Source organism: Telopea speciosissima, chromosome 10, assembly GCF_018873765.1.
Source record: "Telopea speciosissima isolate NSW1024214 ecotype Mountain lineage chromosome 10, Tspe_v1, whole genome shotgun sequence".
NCBI lineage: Eukaryota > Viridiplantae > Streptophyta > Magnoliopsida > Proteales > Proteaceae > Telopea > Telopea speciosissima.
In genome coordinates this window covers 39,328,810-39,342,885 of record NC_057925.1, presented here as the reverse complement: position 1 = coordinate 39,342,885, position 14,076 = coordinate 39,328,810, and the positions used below count along the sequence as shown (strand labels likewise).

General features: G+C 37.2%; 1 protein-coding gene across 2 annotated transcripts in view; it reads right to left on the bottom strand.

Annotated features, from left to right (window-relative positions):
- The window catches only part of LOC122642046 (DNA polymerase I A, chloroplastic/mitochondrial-like), a 41,434-nt gene extending 35,427 nt beyond the window's left edge, over window positions 1-6,007 (bottom strand). The window contains exons 1-4 of one of the 2 annotated variants that reach the window (XM_043835443.1): window positions 5,669-6,007; window positions 3,836-4,925; window positions 3,219-3,410; window positions 1,769-2,442 (exon numbers count right to left, since the gene is read on the bottom strand). In XM_043835443.1, coding sequence (XP_043691378.1) covers window positions 1,769-2,442; window positions 3,219-3,410; window positions 3,836-4,925; window positions 5,669-5,814 — 2,102 coding nt within the window. In that variant the 5' untranslated portion in view covers window positions 5,815-6,007. The remainder of the gene's footprint in view (window positions 1-1,768; window positions 2,443-3,218; window positions 3,411-3,835; window positions 4,926-5,668) is intronic. The other variant, XM_043835444.1, reaches the window with a different exon arrangement.
- Window positions 6,008-14,076: the final 8,069 nt, after the last annotated feature.

Below are 14,076 nucleotides of genomic sequence, written 5' to 3'. Positions count from 1 at the left end.
GAGGGGGAGAGAAAGAAGAGAAGATGTTGGGGAGAGGGGAAGGGGAAAGACTCACCAAAAATGTGAGGGAGTGGGAGGGGTCTGCTTCAACGCAGGTCTGGCCACCAAGGCTCCAATTTTTGTTTCATTCAATAATTCAAGTCAACATGTTACAAAAGGTTGGATACATGGGAATTTAAAGAAGAAAATGACTTTTGTACTTTAATAACTCCTAAAAACTATAACCAAGAAACATTAATGACTAACACACTATTCTAAACTAATTACTCACCTAGAAACTAACTCCAACAAAGCATTAAATTACCTAGAAACTAATACTAAGTAAAATTAATTACTTAACACAAACTCGGACTCCTACATAGAAAACTTAAAAGACCCAACTTGAAAACTGAAAGTCTAATTAAAGCACCTAGGAAAAGATATCAACTCATTAACTAAGCCTAGGAAAAGGAAAAGACACATTGGAATATTAGAAGACACTTTAAGAAAATTAAATTCAGGTCTGGTGGCTCTTTGGAGTTGACTTCATGGCGCCCCCCCAACAATAATATCTTAGGGACTAACCTTGGCCAGCTTAACCCATGGCTGGGCTTAATTGAGGCTGGTTGTTGGCCTTGCAGTTTGGGTCTAGTTCTGATGTGGACCAAAACAGCATGAGGGATCTTCTTCAGACTTGATACTGCATCAGCCAGGGGCAGACCTAAAATAACCTTAGGAGAAGTGGTGAGAAAAGACATGCATAGCTTAGGGCTTGTTTCAAATATGACCCGAATAATTGTTGTTGTTGGTGCATACATACATATCTATGTGGGTAAGTGTATCCCAAAAATAGATGTGCCACATGTAATAAAATTATCCCCACCACTGAATGCCGGATGCCCCCTCCCCTGGGTAAGAGGCTGACTATTACAAACTCGGCCTGATCACATGTTCCTAACTATCTGTTTTCTAGACTATTTTTGGATCTGTAATAGATTTATTCTCAATAAATGATACAGAAAAGCAAATTGGTGCAATTAATCATTCATGCAAAATTTGGTTTAGGGCAATGCTTCAGGATGTGTCCCTAGAACGGTGGTTCCTTTTGGTTCCAGTGCCTCATCAAACATCTCCTCAAATGCAAAATCCTCAGATTTCCCAATCAAGGATTAAAATCTCCAGAACATGTTTTAATTCATTAAAAGTTAAAAATATAATTCAAGTCAGAGACAAAGCTAAAACCCCAAGTTCACTGTAACTATGCTTGAGTCAACATGATTCCTTTCTATTGAAAATCAAATAAATTAAAATTCAAAAAATCACGTGTATTATAAGCAATAACAGGGATTATATACAGTTAAATAACGTCCTCCAACTTCCAAGTGTCATGTACCCACCCTTTTTGAAAATATTATTCACAGTTAATTACCATCTAGCAACATTAAGTACGAGGGATCAAGATAATTTGACAAAGGTGCATGGGTAAGGCAGTAATACCAACATTTAGAAACTCCAGGGTCAAACTAAGCAAATGGAAGATTATAGCAATAGAGTGAAGAACCCAATGAACAGTTTAGAAAGCAGTTGCACATGATTAAAGGTTGCAATCAACCTATCAACCAATTATTTTGGCTTAACCATGAAGAAACAGCAGAGTTGGCAGATGGAGGCCCAACCAGCTACCTCCACCTGCATGTCTTCCAAGTTCAATTATAAAAGGTAATTACCATACCAAATACTTAAACTACAGATCCCTTATCAAATGAAGTCAAAATGAGATGTCATCTACCTGTTAGTTATGCCACCGAAAAAGAGCTGCCTTAGCTGTGCATCACTTCCAACATTCATGTAGATAGTATCAGGACAATACCTAGAAGCCCACTTTCGAAATCTATCTCCAGCAACTTCTTTTTCTACAGTGGCCAACTTCTCTATCTCTGCAAGGTATGCCCGATCAACCAGCATTCCTTCAGTCTCCATTTGGACCAAAAGCTCACCAAATGGACGCCAATACTCCTCATAAAAATCATACCTTGATCCTCTGTAAACCCCATCAAGAATCCAGTCTTCAGTAATTAGCTTTCTTTGCAAGCTCTCAAAAAGCTTTAGTGTGCTTATTGAATCTAAAGCAGAGTAGCAAATCCAGTGTACCCTTTCTTTCCTTTGAAGCTCCTCAACTGGAAGAATAGCGATAAGCTTGCCTTCAGATCCATCTTTCTTTATCTTTTTCTTACCAAAGATTGTCTTCATTGATATCTTACCAATCAGTTCTCCCTCACTGCATTTTTGAGCATTAGACATTATCTTTGGGTCCCTTGTGAGCGCTTCAAGAGAATAGCCACCTAACATTCGTCTTGAAGAATCCCAAAGCCGTGCCATATGCATTGTATCAGCATAGAAGCCTGAAAGCTTAAGCCCGTAGTTCTCTATAACATGACTATCAAAACTATAGTTGTGCCAAACCTACAAAAAAGTAACAACATACTTTATCCATTCCAGGCTTGTAACTAACAAGTTAAACTAACCTCCCTCTGCAGCGTCCCCCCCCCCCTCTCCCCCACACAAAAAAAGGCCAAAACAAATAGAAACAATGTTATGTACAACTCTAAAAATATGAAATCAGTAAGAAAATATTGTATAGTCCTGCAGAACGAAAAAATTAAGTTAGAACCATCAGTTTCGTTACAAGCACATGTCAAGAATAAACCTGGAGCATGATGAGGTTATCCTTTTTGAGACAAACTTAAAATATGCACCCCAAGAAATCCTAAAGTTCAATGCAACTAGCTCAAACTAACCATCACATAAATGGGCTTCTTTTTCTCTTCATCAAGGTTTTTCACCCTCTTAAGAGCAACTCATACTGTTTCAATCATCCCCTTACAGATCACTTGGTCCACGAGATTTCCCAAATGGGGTTCATTCCTTGAAGGTATTGACCAGGATAGTTGTCAAAGTGGTGCATAAGCGCGTCCAGGCGCCCCTTTCTGGACGTTGCCTAGGGTCACCTAGGCGCCTTCTTGTTGTCGCCTAGGTGTCCAGGCCCCCTCCAATGCCATGGGTTGCGTAGTCGCCTTGACAACTATGCTGACCAGTGTAGGAAGCATCCAACAACACTATGCTCATAAGACTATGGAACTAGAAAGTATCTTTAACTCCAACACGGTGATGTTAAATGCTAAGATTATTAATAAGTACCCTGGTGCCACAGATCAAGTGAACCCCATGATAGATCTTACCTTTTTAATGGAAGGGTCCTCGAAGAATGGAGCAAATTCTCTCAAAATATCCCTACCACCACCATCAAGAACATCTACCCAGATACAAGACTTTCCATTTCCTAAGTCAAAAGTTGGTCCAGAATAAATACTGAAACAAATGACTTCACCATGATCAACAGGAGTTTCCTGCTTTACGTCAATCTTAGCTACCTGTAAATATCAATCAATAGGCAAAGAAAGAAAATTTATCAATATCAGCCATTACCCATTAGAAGAAGTTTGTTAGTTCTCTAGAGCAGAAAAGTAATGAAAAAATCGAACTATGTAACAAGGACAGAAATAAGTGTAAATAGATATTATTTTTTTCATAAATAAACATATATTTATGATTTTTCATAAACATGTATCATATTTCTTTTTATTTTTGTAGAATCTCTCGGATGTAGTCGTCATGTCCACTTAGGCCTACCCACATACCTGTGTTGATACATGTTGACACAGTCAGATAATGTTGAATGATAATGTTGAATGATGTGTCCATGTTACATAGAGTTTAGATATTTAAATCAACTGTATCTATAACTGTATACACAAGTAGTTAAAATGAATAACTACACTTAATGTGAGATACATGCCTCTGTATCACATGCATAGACAAGACCCTTGTACTGTGTTGTAAGCTTTCTCACAATATCCCTTGCAACCGAAATATGGTCAACCACAAGAACTTTATCATAGATGCATTCAAGCCTCCGTCGATGCTCCAGTGGATGAATACCATCTTTTTCATTGAGATTTATCGGTACAACATAAGTTTCAACTGATTCGCCATTGACAACAAGAGATTTTCCATTGGATGGATCCCTTTTAGTTGCTTCATTGAATCTAGCTACAGTTGAAGGTCTCTCTTTACTATACTCTAAGGGTTGGTGTGAAAATGAGCCATTCAGTTCACCTTTGTTTTGCATTACTGATGAACCAACTTGCCTTGGGTGATCAAAAGTGGGGTAGTCCCAATTCTTTGTCCCATTGTTGTTATGGCCTACTTCATTTGAAGCTTTCCGATGTGAATTCAGGTCCTCACCAATCAAATGTTCCCTCAAGGTTTCCTTGCTTATATCCTCAATCAAAACTACTTCTTGTGAAGGAGCTTGTTTGTTATCTGAGACAGACCCTCGGTTGAATGAGCCACGGAAATCCCCTCTTCCAGAAAGATCATTTACTCCAGAACTACAGGAAAGACCGGGAAACTCTAGTTTATCATCAGCACTCCCAGTATTAACCTCATCATGCTCAACCTGCTTGTCTTTTGCACTACTTTGGTCTTTTGGGATCTCAGGCCTCACATTGTGGTTCTCAATATTTTGACAAATTCTCAACCTAATTTCTTTCACTCTTTCTGCTTCCTTGAGCCATGGATTGATGTGTTCATTGGTGCGAGGAAACACAGTATCAAGAGTATTGCAGTTGCTGAGGCTAGAAGTTTTACTTTTTTCCACCTGGGAAAACCATTTAGGTGATGGATGGAAACTTTTTTGTTCATCCAATAAATCCACAGTATCCTTTTTTGCACATGACCTCGTAGAAAAATTTAAACCTCGTTTAAATTGAAGAGAACTACTAAAAAGAGCAATATTGCATTGAGGGCCATTAGCATGCTGCAGATGGTGTAGTTTCCGCCAGCCAGTCAAAACACTTGAATTATGGACGAGCAAACAGGTTGAGCTGAAAACAGAAGAAAAAGAGGGATAAATGCAAACATTTGACGAGCAAGAGGATTAAAATATAGTTCATAAACTCAAAATAATGAATTAAACTGAACATAATTCATGGCATATAGTGGAGTAGTTTTTTTCTTCTTGAAATTTCACTCGTGTCGCCTCATTAGTCCCTTTTGAGTAATTTCATGCACTTTCTATCATCAGCTAGCTTATGAACAATTTTGTCAGGCCCCCACTTACCTGCATCAACTCCCTTTATTTCTAGCACTTGAGAGGAAGTTAGGAAGGTTGGGGAGGGGGGGCGACTCTGGGTTGCAATATTGCAGGCACAATAGAGATGAGAAGCCCTGTATCCCCACCCCCTCCCCCACACCCAAAAGAAGAAAAGTAAGAAAATTAAAACAACAGGTATCCAGACTCTACAGGTTATTGACTATCATCCAACCATTAAACTTTATTAAACGTTAACTTCAAATCCTATATCTTAAGCTGTAAAATTCCCAACTTTCCACTAACATGTGTCAGGTTATCAAACTCCTCCACCTTTCGTCTCAAATCAACACCATATCACAGTCAAAATAATGGCCACCACCTGCTCTCCAAATCCCTATTCGCCCTTTTCCCGACTTACAATCATAAATTATTTCTACACACTCCAACAACAACAAACCCAAAAAAAATGAAAATGAAGGTCACAATGGGCTACAATTCCACAACACGAAAAAGGGTGAGGTTGTAAGCCCGAACCTGTGTAAGTCTTTACTGGAATTCGAAAAACCTTTAAGGAAAGCAGTCACTGTAGTTGAGCGGCGCCGGTAAGACGAGGACAACCAGATAGAAGGCGGGCAACAGGGACTAATAAGACCACTCTGAGTGGAAACCCCCATTGTCATAATCTCTGCAACTCTCCCAGTTGAGCTGCGCCCGTAAGCCGTCTTGGTCAGTGGTCGCAGTTTCGTGAAAAAATGTTGTTCGAGTGATTATTCCAACTCACAGACCTGTCTCCTGGTCGGAAGCAGAGGAGGGTAAGAACCCATAAAGGATGATAGCATGACCAGAGGGATGGAACGAGGTACTCTTGTTAAACTTGCAATTTTGCAAATTTATGAGAAGCTCAGAAGGCGGAGAAGGTTAAAACTAAAAACCCATCATGCCTGTAACAGTAAAACCCCTTCACCGGACAATTTATGGCAGGCAAAATACTTATCTTCGTCATTTTCCTTTTCCTTTGCTCCCTCCATTTTTTTTAATTTAATTTTGGGACGCTGTTCTCTGCGCTGCAGTGCAGTTGCCCTAGGCACATGGGGTGAGCGTAATGACCACTCTACCTTTAATGGTAGGCCCATGTGCTTGGGCGCAATCTGCGCTTGAGAACATTCTCCCTTTAATTTCATATATCTTATTCGGGAGAGACCAGTGGTACTTCTACCTCTCTCTCTTCTCCTTTCTTATTTATGATATCGTTTTGTCGCATCTCATTGATATACTCTTATATGTCTTCTATGTATCTCATTGGTACATTTCTTTTATAACATTTCTTTTATTTCATTCACATGATGTATTACTCCAAACCACAGACTCGTTAGTTGTGGTATCTAATTATGAAGACTTATAAATTAGATAAATAATATAAAGGGTAAATTATAGATCACCCCTTGATTTTCAATCGAAACTTAGATCACCCCTTGGTTTTTGAAAAAACTCAAATCACCCTTTGGTTTAGACCCCAAAATGACAAATCAGTCCCTACTGTTAGTTTTATGTTGTTAAGTGATGTCAGCCAATTAAATAAATTCAAATCCCTAAACTATTCTTGACCAATGTTGAAGATGAAGGAAGGGTAATATTATAAATTTAATTTTAATGTTTTAGTATAAGGGTAAAATAGTCTTTTCACACTAATAACTAACAGCAGACTAACACTGTTACCGGAGAGGGAGATATTTGAGTTTTTTCAAAAACTAGGGGGTGATCTGAGTTACGATTTAAAACCAGGGGGTAATCTATAATTTACCCTAATATAAATGTCATCTCTTTGGACAGGTTGACTAAAGGTGTTAAACTGTTAATTGCTCGATTTCAATTTTAACGGTTGGTTCAACAATGTTTTTGTATGATTTTATTTCAATTTTATAAAATAATAAATTTAAATTAAGTTGTTTAGTTTGCTTTTTTACTTTATATATAACAAATTGAAATCATTCCATGTGAAAGAATAGAGAAATAGCTTTTGGTGTATTTCAATATTGAAATTGAAATCAATTTTTAGGCCTATTATGTGGTTCACTTAAATGAGCATGTGTTAATATCAGGGGATATCATTAGATGTGATTAAAAAGAAATGCAAGCAAAATCACTCTATTTTGCCACCACCACCACCACCCCTTCCCAACTCCGCTCTCTGCACCACCTTCTCCCCCCAAAAAAAATATAGATAATATATTCTTAGAAATTGAACTACCAAATGAATTTCTTGTTCTTGAAATATTTCAAGTTAATATAACCAAAACAATTTCAATTTCTTAACAAAAAAATCTATTTGTTGACTATTTCATGAAATCAATCCAAATTTGAAATTTGAAATCATACCAAATCAGCCCTCATAGTTCTTGATGTCATGGACAAAACCCAAGCCAAAGTGATTATTAATCAGTTTCAAGTTTCTAAATCAATTTCAACTATAAAGTTTATATTGGCTTGGTTTTCAATTGTCATTGATTCTTTAAACATTCGATTTAATCGATTAAGTAATCAATTTTATTGTTCAATGGTTCGATCGTTCGGTTATTCGAGTTCATTCGTTTTAATGTTTTATCGTTTAAATAGTTCTCTACTGTTTAGAACTGCTGATTTAGCAGGTCAAAATCAAAATCCAACCGATAACCTTTTTTTATATATAAAATCAAAATTTAAGCAAATAATAATCGGTTTATCGGTTCATATTAGACGATTCTATTACATGAAACAATTTCGGATAGAAATTAAGACCCTTGGTTGGGACTTGGCAATTGGAACCTACCTTTGATGATCCTCATTACTTAGTTATGTCTCTCTTTCTCTATAAATAAAGGCTCCTTTCAATTTTTCAGATTTGCTTTGGGTGTATTGCTATTTTCATCCCTTTTCTCATGATAATTTCCTTCTTGTTTTCTTCACAAATGCTAGGAGAACCCAAGGTCAGCTATGTAAGATTTGCTCTTAGGTGGGCTAGCATAGTCACCTATTTGGTTTCCAAAACCGGTTTAGAGGTGTTGACTAAGGGTGGAGTGAGCTTGATCAAATATTTTTAAGTGATCATTAGTGTAGTATTAGGTCATATTAAGCACACCTTAATGGTATGAAAATCCAATTTTATGTGTAGACCTCAGGCATTAATCATTTGGGTTTTTAACAAATGCCCCCCTAAAAATGCCTATTTGTCCAAATGCCCCCTAATTTCAAAACATTGTAGCATTTTTTTCCAGTCCGTTAATTTGGGATGTTAAACGTTAGTTTCAGGGAATCTAATGACCAAAATGCCCCTCCAATTAAAAAAATCAAAATTAAAGAATAAGATGACCAAATTGCCTTCATCTTCCCCAAATGGTTTAGGGTTTGAAACTGAAAATGTTTTCCCCAAATCATTTAGGGTTTGGACCCATCTGTGTCTCGGCTTCCTATGATTCTATTAGTTTCAATCTTGCTTCTGCAAATCCACCATTCGCATTCCCCCACCTGCTCATCCTAGAAATTCACAGGAAACAAAGTTTTTGACCAATGTAATGATCTTCCCCAACTGAGCTCTTACCTGCATTGGACCTACGATTCATCGAATTCATCGTTGAAATAGCATTCGTGGCTCCTCCAGCAAAAAGCGATGGATGGGTTGCTTGGGCGATCAATCCAACGCACCAGCGATGATCGGATCCCAGGCGTTGATCGCTTACAAGATGGATGGGAAGATGATGGTGAAGACCTTCAATTTGAGCTCTTACAAGATCGCGTCATCAAAGATCGCTTATAAGATATGGACATGGAAGTAGAGAACTCATGCCCACCACCATGACCACGATTAACCAGGTTTGGTAGGTCAGTGGCACCGTCGTGAATGAAATTCCGGCCACCCACGTGATACGGAAGGAGAATTTGAACTCTAAGGGTACCCTTGATTTAACAACGAAAATGCAGAACAAAAGGAAACAAACACAAGTATGATAAACGATTTGGAGATCACTCAAATACCAATCAGTTTTAACAAACCCAATTTACCAAATCACTCACATACATAGAACCCTCACACTCGAAATTGGGGGAAACCCTAAAAAAACACAAAGGGCATATTAAAAAAAAAAAATTTAGTCGGTGTAGATTTGAACACCGATGAAGATGAGGAAGATGGTGATGAGAGCAAAGTAAATGATGGTGTGGACAAAGATGGAGATCCCACTTGTCTACATGTTTCCAAACTCCACCACTTTGTTCCTGCACGATATCTGGAACAACAACCCAGGCTTCAACAGCACGAACAGCAGCATCACCGCTATCAGCACCGGCCCCCATTTCCTTCAATCGATCTTTCAAAACCCTCTGGCCTCTACTGTGGTGTTTATCCCAAAAACTGAGCGGGTGATGGGTCCTTGTCTTACCTATAAACTACATGGGTCTCAATTTCTTTCTAGATGGGTTCAAATCCTAAATGATTTAGGAAAAAAATTTTAGTTTCAAACCCTAAACCATTTGGGAAGATGAGGGCAATTTAGTCATTTTATTCTTTAATTTTGATAGGTTTTAATTAGAGGGGCATTTTGGTCATTAGATTCCTTTAAACTAACGTTTAACATCCCAAATTAAAGGACTGGACCAAAATGCTACAATGTTTTGAAATTAGGGGGCATTTATAATTTGAAAAGTTGTAGGGGGCATTTGAACAAATGGGCATTTTTAGGGGGCATTTGTTAACAACCCTAATCATTTAATGGGAAAGGATGTACCAATTTGAGTTAAAGGGTTGGTCCATATCCTCACTCATATAAATAGCTCATACCGACCCATTATGTCTTGAGCATAAGGAACATATGAGTGATGAGAAGAGGGTAGACAAGGCCAACATAAAGAAGAGGTTTTGTGAAGAGAACCAACGAAGTGGGAGCTTCTTCACTTCAGCAATAGATTCATATGTCGTTAACCCTCTTTGTTTTTTATTGAATGCATGACTATTGGTCTTCATGATTCAATTCTGCATTTAGTATGAAACTCATCAATGGTATCAAAGCTAAGCTCATAGAGATCAATGAGCTACAATACTGGGTTTTTTTTTTTTTTTTTGTATACTGTGTTTACATCTGCAGCAGGCATGGCCAAAATCATAACTGTAATTATCCTATTTTAATAATCATTGCCTCAAGACCGTTAGATCATTATTTTGATCGCAACTGGCTAGCATGGATTTGAGATTTTCCACTTCTTCGGAACCCTCAACAGCCAGTCATTGTTTTGTCTTATTTTAGGATTTTATTAACTTTTCCGGCCATCTGAGGGTAGGGTTATTGTCACCGGAGTAAGGGGGTCCTTCACCGGTATCTCCACAAGTTGTTAACCGCTAGGTGGCAGCGAGTTGAAAAAATCCTTTCAAGGGTTCTCGGTTTTGCATCTGGGCATGGGGCTTTGATGTTTTTCTGGCAAATCGACCCTGACATACTGTTCACCGGAACCTTGCAGTTGTTCGCCCGCAAATTCCCAAACCATCGGCCTCTGGTTCAGTTATTGCAAGAGGAGGTGATAATGTTTTGAAACCCAAAAAAGGGATTTCACCTAACTCATGGTAGTCATTGAGCATCGCCAGCATCTGAAGTTGGAGTTGTGATCGTCGGAGCCAGGTGGCTGTTTGCCAGCATTTATCAACATCGTCGACTGTTGATTTGGTGGTCGGTGAAGGCAACAGTGGAGTTTAAAACCCTAAAATGGGTTTTCAGCCCATTCTATTTTGCAATTTGAGGAACAAGGAAAGGGAATATTCCCTCTCTGGTTCCTTTTTGTTTAATTAAAAAAAAGGACAATTTTCTTTAAACTAAAGTAGTAGGCTGCGCTAACGTGCGCTTGTCAGAGTGCTAAAATATGTCGCAAGTTGGGTCGATTCGCCAACCCGACTGTTTAACCTGAGAATTTGACCCATGACCCAAACCAGGTGAACGTTGACCAAGTCAACATTGACTTGGACCAAACTCCTTAAACTGGTTCAGTTCGATTCTGCTTGGTTCATTATGTTTTAGTTCAATCATGAACCAGTTATGATTAGTTGGTTTGACTATCGTTACAATTGATTCTGTCATGAGAAAAGAAAATTTTCAATTTATGTTTTATTTTGATTATTACATTACAAAATGTCACGATAGGACTCCTTTTAATGATGTCTTGTTATGTTTCAAAATGTAACGATAAGATATTTATAATATATACATCGTGATGTTCTGTTTCTGTCACGATAGGGAACACTATTGACTGCCAATACTTAGAAAATTATGTGCTTCATATTATTTTGTGATATTCTATTTCTGTCATGATAGGAACAATATAAATGCTCATACTTAGAAATTTTTTGTACTTTTGTGTTCCATATTACCTTGTGATGTTCCGTTTCGTAACAATAGAAACACTTGAAGTGTTTGGTTTGTACCTCGTTAGGTTTTAATTGACACGATAGGGAACTTTTGTGCATGGTAGTACTTAGAATTTTCTGTTGTATTTGTTTCATACTTAAAGAGGATTTCTGATGAAAATAAAATAAGCTTATTTAGTTTTTGGTGGCTTATTATTAGAAAGTCCATTAAATTGTTTACATAATATGGATCTAAGCCCGTATTACTTAAATGTGTTAAGGGTTTATTGTTGTTTTAGCCAATTAAGTCATTTGGTCCATGCGTCCTATTAGTTAATGAATTATTAACATAAAAAAATGTTTATGAACTGCCATGTTTAGCAAGTGCTAACTTCTTCACAGACTTGAACTCCCTTGTTTCAGATTTTATAGTGAACCAAAGATTGATGCTTCCTCAAGTCAAATCTGGTTTCTTGAAAAATATTTTCAATAGGTTATGGATGCTCGTATCCCTCTATTGCAAATGCAAGATGGTTGTGATTGGAGTCCTTCCCCTTTGGGACGGTTCTCTGTTAGATCATCATGCGACAAATTTCAAACAAAAAAGCCCAAGGTACCCTAGATGCCTCTCCTATGGGAGAACTCTCTCCTCCCTCACCAATCTATTTTTGGATGAAAGTTTCTTCATGGTCTCCTTGCTACAGATGATATAGTCAGTCGAAAAGGGATTCCAATTTCATCCAGATGCGATCTTTGTCATGAGACTGCTGAGTCACTATGCCACCTCTTTTTAGAGTGTAATTTCTCCGTGACGGTGTAGAAATTATTCATGAACCAGTTTGTTGGCAACACCATTTGATGCTCTTATCCCCTATTTCATATAGATGGAAATAAACAATAACAGGTTTGAAGGCAAAAATAGAGGAGTACAACAAATTTACAAGATGACCTTAAATGAGTTGAGATCTAGACCATCCACTTGTCATGGTTCGATTTTATCAGTTTCAGATTTGATTTGTGCTAAATGTCTAGGCATTCCTACTTCGTTTAAGAGGCCTTCCTTGCAGCTGGAGATTTTTTGGTGCCGCCCCCCACTAGCTAGGTGAAACTAAATGTGGATGGTTGTTCTCTTGACAACCCAGGGAGGTCAGGTAATGGTGGTATCTTTTGCGATGAAATGCTAGAGTTATTCATTCTTTTGGAGCTTTTGTTGCGTAATGTACAAGCTATGAAGCAGAATTCTTAGCCATCATGTGTGGTTTGAAGTTCGCCAAGGATTTGAGAGTTCACAAGCTGTGGGTAGAATGTGATTCAGCGGCATTGCTGACTTTGACTTGGTCTAATTTTGTTCTTTGGTGTGTGCGTCAAGATTGGCTCTTTCGTCTAGATTTTTTGGCGTCCATTGAATGAAAAATTACCCACTATTACAAAGAGGGTAATACGATTGTGGATTTCTTATCAAAATCAGTTACAAAGTGCGGAACTTCATTTGTAATGCAACATTTCCCTCCTATTATCAAAGAGCTGGAGATGGATGTTCTGGGAAGACCTCACTATTAAATCTCCTTTTAATTTTTTGTTTGGCGGATTGTTTCTCTAATCGATGGATTTACCGTAGGTGGGAGTCTCGATTTCTCTGTTTTGTTAAAGTTAGTTTATTGCCTGATTTTTTTCAGGTTGTATATTCTTTTATTTCTTTCTCTTGATACAAAGGATTTTTTTAACAAAAAACATGTGTCATATTAACTAGTCGAATCGGTGGGAGGATGGATTATGTACTCTGAGTCTTTTCATATGGTTCGATTAGTGGAATGATGTAATTTAATAATGAACTTTGTTTAAATTTTGGTACAATTTGTTTGACATGGTTCAATTCAGGCTATGGATTATTCATAGAAATTGATTTGGTTCGTTCTACTTGCTAAAATAATTTATAGCTGAAATAATTCATGAAAACGTTTCTATTTCAGAGAAGCAATTCCTATTAAAAAAATTATTTCTATTTTGGAAACAGGTTTTAGAAAAATTGAATTTCTGAATTAATTTGAAAGCTATTTTAAACCAATTTTGAACCATTTTGATCCTGAATTTAAAGGGTACCTTGAACCAGTGAGAGTATAATATTTAGGTCCAATAAAAAGGTAATTTAATTTTGCATATTGTGAAAAGAACATATTATAGTATACCCTCAATTTAAGGAACATTAACATAAATTCCTACATAAGGGTCCGTTTGGCTGTATTAAGTATCCCTTTGGCCTTTTAAGGTGTTATTTGGTTACATAAAGTATTCTTTGGCTGCGTATTGGTTGTTTATTCGTTTAATCATTTAATATGATTATTATGCTTTATTTTCTATTATGTTATGTCATACACGTATACAATATGCAACATCACATTTTGGACTATTCTAAGTGTGGGTTTACTGTCATTAAAGTTGTGTTATCTAACCATGTCACTAGGTAGTAAATAAAATCACATGTATATTATATACATTAAGAAACTCGTGACATTTTGTATTGTCATGATGTATTATATTTAAATCAGTGATGTATGAATAAAAATCCTGAAATTTTTTTTAA